Source organism: Furipterus horrens, unplaced genomic scaffold (genome assembly GCF_987537825.1).
Source record: "Furipterus horrens unplaced genomic scaffold, mFurHor1.1.pri manual_scaffold_1, whole genome shotgun sequence".
Classification (NCBI taxonomy): Eukaryota; Metazoa; Chordata; class Mammalia; order Chiroptera; family Furipteridae; genus Furipterus; species Furipterus horrens.
The window spans coordinates 1,963,196-1,971,568 of NW_028327171.1; the positions used below are offsets into that span (position 1 = coordinate 1,963,196).

At 63.9% G+C, this 8,373-nt stretch overlaps 1 protein-coding gene across 1 annotated transcript; it reads left to right on the top strand.

Annotated features, from left to right (window-relative positions):
* The first annotated feature begins 423 nt into the window (after window positions 1–423).
* Window positions 424–3,649, top strand: OLIG2 (oligodendrocyte transcription factor 2). The gene is made up of 2 exons (XM_090288732.1): window positions 424–587; window positions 1,308–3,649. The coding sequence occupies exons 1-2, from the start codon at window positions 497–499 to the stop codon at window positions 2,351–2,353; spliced, it is 1,137 nt and encodes a 378-aa protein (XP_090144858.1). The 5' UTR covers window positions 424–496; the 3' UTR covers window positions 2,354–3,649.
* Window positions 3,650–8,373: the final 4,724 nt, after the last annotated feature.

Consider the following 8,373-nt stretch of genomic DNA (forward strand, 5'->3'; position numbering starts at 1 on the left):
GCATGCATCCCAAAATATCTGACTGCGTTGGGTATCAGGTCAGAGTGTCTGTGGCGCTGCCAGTCCACCCCATCCTCCAGCCTGACTCCCTGGCCACCTCATTTTCAAACAAATTTGACAACGTTCCCTCGCGCGCGCGGTCCCAATAGCTACAGGCCCTCTGTACCTCCCCAGCGAGTCCACGCTCCACCTCCGCTCGCCTCTCACACTCCCTCCGCGGGGCCCTCCCCCAGGCCCTCCCCAAGAATCTCCACTGCTGACGCCCATTGGCTGTGCGCGGGGAGGAGGCAAGTGCCGGGCGCCGCGAGTTTCATTGAGCGGAATTAGCCCGGATGACATCAGCTTCCCAGCCCCCCCCCGCTCGGGCCCAGCTCATTGGCGCTGCCGCCCCTCCAGGACCCGCACATTGTTCCCCGCCCCCGCTCTGGCCACCACCGCCGCGGTCGCCGCCGCCGCCGCCGGACTATAAAAACTGGCCGAGCTCAGAAAGGTGCGGATGCTTATTATAAGACCTCCGCGACCTCCGCGCCTGGAGTCCGGTTCCCCACTGCGGTTCCTGGGAAGGAGCTCCTCCAGCTGCATCCACAGTGAGTGTCCCCGCCCCCCCCCCCCCGCAGCCCCAGCCTACATCCCTAGGGCAGATGCCCCTCAACTCCGCTGCGACCCAGGACGCTCCAATAGAGGGTCCCCACGCCGGTCCCTGCCCTCCGGGTCTCCGCAGCGTTGTCCGTGCTCTGACCCACCTCACACGCAGAGAAGTCGGAGCCACCACAGCTCCTTCTGCCCAGGTCCTAGTCAGCGGGCGAGTTCCGTGAGGCGCCCGGGCGCACGGAATCTGGGCCCCGAGCGGGCACTGGGTGCGTACGCGCGCTTGTGTTGGTTCCGTAGTGTCGCTGGGTGCGTTTGAGGAACCAAATAAATACTTCTCTATTTCGATTTCGCGCTCCCCAAAAACCTTTCGCTTGCCGCTTGCTCGTTCCAACCCTGGAGACCCAGCCTCGGGTTCTTAGCTGCGGGCAAACCTCCTGAATGCTAACCTCGCTGAGCGGCACCCACCGCTGCCCGGAAGGCAGCCACCTGTGGAGAGCGGAGCGAGGGTTGTGGGGGAGGGCAAGCGAGGTTGCGCGTGTGTGCCTGCGCGTCCCTAGAAGGAAGGCCAGGCAGGGATCATGGCGAGGCGGACTCGCAGCGACCGGCCGGCGCCGCCGAGCCTGAACCCCGCGCTGCGGCGCAGGCGGGGACACCTTCCCCTCTCGCCGCCTTCACTTCCATCTCGAGCTCTCTCCCGTTTGTCCTCCTCTCCGTAGGAGGCGCGCGTGGAAGCTCAGAAGGCCGCGGGAGGGACGACCCTGCGAAAGCTGCGACTCCCCCTGGGGCCATGGACTCGGACGCCAGCCTGGTGTCCAGCCGCCCGTCGTCGCCGGAGCCCGATGACCTTTTCCTGCCGGCCCGGAGCAAGGGCAGCGGCGGCGGCGGCTTCACAGGGGGCACCGTGTCCTCGTCCACACCGAACGACTGCCCGCCAGAGCTGAGCGCCGAGCTGCGCGGCGCCGTGGGCGCGACGGGCGTGCACCCCGGGGACAAGCTGGGCGGCGGCGGCGGCTTCAAGTCGTCCTCGTCCAGCACCTCGTCGTCCACGTCGTCGGCGGCCGCGTCGTCCACCAAGAAGGACAAGAAGCAGATGACGGAGCCTGAGCTGCAGCAGCTGCGCCTCAAGATCAACAGCCGCGAGCGCAAGCGCATGCACGACCTCAACATCGCCATGGACGGGCTGCGCGAGGTCATGCCGTACGCCCACGGCCCGTCGGTGCGCAAGCTCTCCAAGATCGCCACGCTGCTGCTGGCGCGCAACTACATCCTCATGCTCACCAACTCGCTGGAGGAGATGAAGCGGCTGGTGAGCGAAATCTACGGCGGTCACCACGCCGGCTTCCACCCGTCCCCCTGCGGCGGCCTGGCGCACTCGGCGCCCCTGCCCGCCGCCAGCGCGCACCCCGCGGCCGCCGCGCACGCCGCGCACCACCCCGCGGTGCACCATCCGATCCTGCCCCCCGCCGCCGCCGCCGCCGCCGCCGCCGCCGCTGCCGCCGCGGTGTCCAGCGCGTCCCTGCCGGGCTCCGGGCTGTCGTCCGTCGGCTCCATCCGGGCCCCGCACGGCCTGCTCAAGTCTCCGTCGGCCGCGGCGGCAGCCCCGCTAGGAAGCGGGGGCGGGGGCGGCGGCGGCAGCGGCGGCTTCCAGCACTGGGGGGGCATGCCCTGCCCCTGCAGCATGTGCCAGGTGCCGCCGCCGCACCCCCACGTGTCGGCCATGGCCGCCGGCAGCCTGCCGCGCCTCACCTCCGACGCCAAGTGAGCTGGCCCGCGGCGGCGCGTTCTGGAGAGCGGGGGGCCCCGGAGGCTGCGGGGAACCGAGGACTGGCCGGCGCTGGGCCTGCGCGCTCAGTTCCGAGGAGGAGCGCAGGACCCTGGGCTGGGGGTGGGGGCGCTGGCGCGGACTCCGGCCCTCCCGGGGGCGCACTAAACGGCGGGGAGGGAGAGGGACATTCGCTCCAGGACCTGGTTCAGCCCTCTCTGGCTTTAAACAGCTCGGTCTGGGAGGCACCATTGAATCGAAGGCACTGCTGTGTGCACCCCTCCCCGAAGACCCCCTCGACCCCCCAAAGAGATGATCCTCGAACTGGTTTCCCAGGGAAACGGCGTTACTCCGCCCGCCCGGGCTGCACAGAGTTACACGGGGAGGGGGAAGTTGGGGACTTCCTCTCCTTCCCCTTTCTGAACGAGTTGGGGACTCCGGAGAGCCGCACCCCGGGAGCGCCCCGCAGGCTCGCCTTCCAGGGTCGCCTCTGACCCGGGGCCAGGGCCACGAGCGAGCTGGAGGCTGGCGCTCGGTTCCGGAAGCACTGACGGCGGTGGCCAGTCCGGTGTCTGGTGAACCGCGGCCCTCTGAGAGCCGTCGCGGAGCCTCCCCTCGCTCCTGTGCGTTTCTTGTCCACCCGTGTTCCTTTTTCAACACTGGGAACTAGCTTTATAGCCGGCCCGGAGAGAACCGCTTGTGGGTTGGAGTAACCTAACACTGTCGACTTGGGAAGCAGGTGTTTTTTAGTTATTTTAAAAGAGTCCCTATACCACCGCATTCTTTCCTTCTCTGAGCACCAAGTGGTGGGGTTCCTTGCTGGATTGGTACCTGGGGGATTGGCGGAACTCAAAGGCTGTTGCTGTGAATATAGCTTCTGAGTTATCTGGGGGTATGTTGGCTTTTTCATTTTTTTCTTTCCTTGGGGGTAAATATAATCTCAGTAACGAGGTAAGTGCGCTGCTCAATGGTGCGCTCACGCGACTGCCCGCCCCACCCGAGTCTAAGCTGTCTTTCCTCTCTGTCCGTTTCTTTTGCCACTTTTAACACAAATGACAAACTCTTCAGTGCGCTTCTGCGTCCGCGCAAACCGCCTCGTGCCGCCCGCACGGCGACCGCTTCACTGCGCCCGCCCGCCTGCTAACACCCCTGCTCTGATCTCCGCCCCTCGCAGAGAGTGTATCATCTGTTTTATTTTTGTAAAAAGAAAAAAGTGCTAAATAATATTTATTACCTGTTTGGTTGCAAAAAAAAAAAAACCGAAATAAATGCTCGAGTGTTGCGATTTTAAATAAAAGTTAAAGTACATCGGGTGTTTTCCAGCCGTGTGGGCGGGAGAAGGTGCGCGTGCGGGGCTCCATCCCTGGGGTTCCAATCTGGGGGCCCTCCGCTGGCTTCGCCCTGGGGACCCAAAGGGGTCTGTTGGCTACTCTCCTTCTGGAGCCACCCTTCCCTTCCTGCACACGGTCTCGGGGGTTCCCTGCTACTCACTGGTTATTTTTATTTTCCAGCGTCTTACCCAGAACTCCCTTCCTCTGCGTTTGAGGGCTGAGTTGGTTGAAAGTGGGACTTTTGCTCCCTGCCAGGAGGACTTCAGGCCTTGAGAGCGAGGGCGGTGCCTTTGGCTGAGGCTCCAGGTGCTGGGGCTTCCTACCCTGCCTGGATTTTATTTTCCCTCTGATCAGGGGCCTCGCCAGCCTGCACCCTCCGGGCAGGCTGCTCTAGCATCAGCTGTGGACTAGCCACGTGGGGTCCTGGCACCCACAGCATGTGGTGCGGGACCGCTCACCTTTCACTCCCTTCCCAGTGGTATGTAGGGCTCTCCCCAGGCGCCAGCCTTGGCCTTGAACTGAAAAGTGTCATGTGCTGGTAGCTTCATGGAGCCAGACTCTCAGCACCTTTGCTGCTGGGCAACCTCTGTCCTCTCGCTGCCACTGGGGTCCTCACTACAAACCATAGCACGACATGGATTTAGGACGTAGCCCTTACGAGGGGGTCTGGCTAGAAATGAAAAAGCTTCATCCCAGGAGGAGGACAGGTGCGTTGCAGCCCGTGGGCAGGGAACTGGAGATCACTTGCCCTTGGAAGCACAAAGCCAAGTGCAGCAGGCCATCCCCCCACCCCCCGGGCCCTCTCGTCCACAATGTCTTTGGATGTTATTTTTAGGAGTCGCTGGCAGAAGTCCCCTGCACTTGGGGCACCTGAGGGCAGAGCAAGTTTTTCTGGTTGGAACCCCATTTCTTGAGGTTGGCCCCTGAGCCAAGTCCATGGGGACTCCCTTGGACAGAGCTGAAGTTGGTGGCTCCATCCCCCAGCTCGCTCCCGGGTCCTCCCGCAGGTGAAGCCTGGCCATCCGCAGAGCAGCGGGTGCCCAGAGAGTGGATTCTGTGGGCCTTACGTGGTTTTCCTTTCCTCTGAAGACTGGCAAAGGCCCGGAGGCTGGGGTGGGAGGGGAACAAGGGATCAGGGACCCGAGCCCATGCAGAGGAACCCCAGAAGAGAAAGGGCAGATCTAACAGTTTAATTCCAAAATCCCCAAAAATGAAGCACCCCAACACCATCAAGCTCTCAGCAGCAATCAGCTACCAGCCCGGATAGTCCAGGGCCTCCAAGGAAGGAGGGGCTGGATCTGGCCAGGCTGCAGCCCTCCCCAGCCACCCATCCCTGCCTACACTGAGCGCCCAGCCGGGGATCTCTGCTGCAGTGAGAGAGTATCATCCTAGGATGCCCAAAGGGCACACACTGGCACACTCCCAGGTGGAGGCCCTAGACTGGCAGGCAGGGGTGGAGGGCACAGGCCAACAGCTGGGCTTTGAGCTGAAGCCAGAGAAGACCCTGTGCGACCACTTTGATGTCTGAGGGCCATGAATTGGGGGTGAAATTGGGGGTGACACCCCACTGAGAAAGGGGAAAAGAAAAGGTCTGCAGGGAGTCTGTGGGGCCCCTCCCTGGGAGCATCAGTCCCTGAGTCTTCTCCTGCGCCAGGCAGCAGCTTCCCCACCCCCAGCATGATCCTGGGTCTCCAGCTCCCAGCCCAGGCAGAGACTTCTGTCAACGAGCCCCCAAGGTCTGTGAGATTATCCCCAAACTCCCCGCTCCCGCCTCCCCTCAGAGCCTGGCTGCCCGGAGCTGGAGGGGCAGGGCTTCTTGCACAACCTCAGCGCATAGGGCATCGCCCTCGGGCTCCTCCCGCTCTGGCTGGGCAGAAGTCACAGAGAAACGAGGATGCCCTTGGACTCAGGTTTGGGCAGGGGGCCAGAGTCCCTGGGTGCTGCAGTTGGCACTCCATGTCTCGGGGACAGGCAGTGAGTGCTGGGACGAGGCAGACGCTCACACCAAATGTGCACGAACAGGTGGCTGAGGCCTGGTGGTGTCCTGTGCTAGCGAGGCCTATTGGCCGAGGGAAGCCTAGGTGTCAAGGACACAGTGAGGATCTGGGACTGGGCAGGCCCCGCAGGCAGGGCCCATCCTCATTCCCAGACTGGGACCCATGAACGGCTCAGGGGCTCTTGAAAGCCCCCTGGATGGGGTCTCGGTGCTGGAGAAATGCGTGTCTGCCCCTCTAAGGCAGAGCCCACCAGCAACCCTCCTGAACTCCCCCACTAAGGAAATACCTTGTCGTCCCTCCCCTAGATGTTCATCTAAGGCAGCGGTTTTCCACCTATGCGCTGCAGGAATGTTTAAACCGTGCACCACCTGACTGTTTAGTCAGGGGCACTGCCCTCTTTTTACTCAGATTGCCAACTTTAAAAAACAGCCGCCGGCACAATAGCTGTCCAGCGTGAATGAACCCGAATTCTACCCACTTTTCTCAGATCTGCAAACAATACGTGTGGGGTGCTGCAGAGTGTTAGTCTTAGCGTGTGTGCACCTGCACGGGAAAGGCTGAGGTCGCTGGTCTAGGCAGAGGAGCGCCCCTCCAAGCCCGCCTCTCGGGTTAAGCCTGTCTTTACTGCAGACTTTGGGCCAAGCTCCCCATCTGCACGTGGTTATCAGTAGGGATTACGGGGTGTTTGACCTCATGACACCTTGCTGAGGACAGCTCCCCTAAGTCACTGCGGCGGGGCACCTGTATGGAGGGCCCGTGCCAGGCCCGGCGGTTCACAAGCAAGTGGCTGCGGTACTGAGCCGCCATCCCCCAGGACCTGTGGAAGGGCGCAGCGGCAGCCACTCCTGGTTGGGGGCTGCAGACACCCCCACCCAGGCTAAGCCCCCCCCCTGTTGGCTCCTAGTCATTCTAGGCCAGCCGAGGTGGCAGCCACCCCTCCCGCACACCCCCGCTCCCCTCTCTCTCTCGGGGCCACGTGGATCCGCCGCGGGTTAATGGTGGGGAGGCGCGCTGCGGTGAGAACGTGTGGCGGGAGGGAGGCGCAGGGCTGGGACGCCCCGCAGCGCGGCCTGGCCCTGGGGAGATGGGGACCCAAATGACCGGCGGAGAAGACACCAGCGTTTCCTGGCATCCGTGCGCTGCGCGAGAGCTCTGTGTGCTGCCAGTTCATCCGGTTCTCCTCGAGCCATGAGAGGATGCACTGTTATTGTAACGTCGTGTAGATGGGGAAACCGAGGCGCGGAATGGGAGGGACTTGCTCTGGGGCCAGAGCCTGCAAATGGCGGCGCAAGGTTGTAGCCCAGGAGTCCAGCTCCAGAGCCCAGCCCGGAGCTCGCCCTCCCTTACCCAGGTCCCCCGGCACCCGCAGTCCCCAGACCGGCTCAGCTGCCACCCCAGGTGCCACTCCTCGTCATTGACGTCTGCACCTCTTCTGTCCCCAGTGCCGGGGTCTGGGCGGTGGGCGGTGCCCACAGGCTTGGGCCCTGAGCTGGCGCCACGGGCAGAGGCAGGGCCCGGGGCAGGTGAGCGGTGGGAGCAGGAGGCCCCCTGTTTGGGTGGCGGGCGGTGCTCTGAGGAACTGTCGTTGGTGCTAGGCAGGTGTGCCCCTCGGGCTGGCGGGCCGAGTCCCTGCGCGGCTGTGCAGTAAGTTTGTCATTGGAAAGGAACCTCGCGTCTTAGCGCCCGCAGCGGCCAGACTGACACCTGCGGGCCGGCTGGGACTAGGGAGGGCGCGTTGGGAGTGCAGCGAGCTAGGCGCGCTCTCCGAGCTGGGATATCCGGGCCCCTGTTTACCGCACGCCACGGGCCCCCTGGGCCGGCTTAGCCTGTGGGCTTCTTGCAAGGGCTGGAATCGGCACTGTTGAGCAGAGCCACCAAACGGGGCGCCAGGGTCAAAGGCTGCGTCCTTATTGGGGTTTCTCGCTTCGCCATGTGGCTGCCCTCAGGAACGGACCGACCTATGCACCGGCTGCCTATGCCCCTCGCTTCTTGGTCCCGCGCAGGCATAAGGCGCGTGGGCGCGGACGCCAGGCCCGGGTCCTCGGGGACCGGTGCCCCAGCGCGGGCCGCACCGTGGCGATGGCAGCAGCTGCTTGCACTGCGCACGGCTTTCCTCAGGGAAGCTTTTAGCCCACAGTGGCTGCGGGGCCTCTGAGTCTGCTGGTGGGAGAACTTGGGGGTCCGAGAGAGGGAGGCATGCGAAACCCACCGGAAGTGCCTAAGTTCACCTGGGGGCCCAAACCACATCCCAGGGGAGCCCCAGGTTCACCGATCCCAGCCAGGACCTCGGACACGAGGCCATTCACCGGAGCCCGTGCTCATGGACCAGGGGTCCCCCCACCCCTGCCCAAGTCGAGCTCAGGGTCCACACACCTCGGGGAGCCCTGAACGCTGAAGCAGCAGCCTCAGTCTGGAAGCCACGGGCCTGCTGAGCGCTGGAGGCTGGTGACCGGGGATCCCAGGCCTAACAGGTGCGTCTGTCCCCCTGCCCAGTCCGTTCTCTGAGCCCAAGTCTTGAAGCCCTGTGCCCAGTGGGGACCCCGCGCAGGCTTCCTCTTCAAATGCAGATCTTCCTAGTAGGAGCTTGTCTTGCAGAGCAGGGCTGGAGTGGACTCTCTCTGAGCCTCAGTTTCCTCACCCAGGACAGGGGATCACCCAGTCTGGGGCTGGGTCGGGCTCTCTCCGGGGTCCT

Excerpts from the sequence above, each read along its gene's own strand:
- OLIG2 (XM_090288732.1), top strand. The coding sequence starts at position 497 with ATGCTTATTATAAGACCTCCGCGACCTCCGCGCCTGGAGTCCGGTTCC. Across the intron at positions 588-1,307 it reads CTCCTCCAGCTGCATCCACA|GAGGCGCGCGTGGAAGCTCA; the intron begins GTGAGTGTCCCC and ends TCCTCTCCGTAG.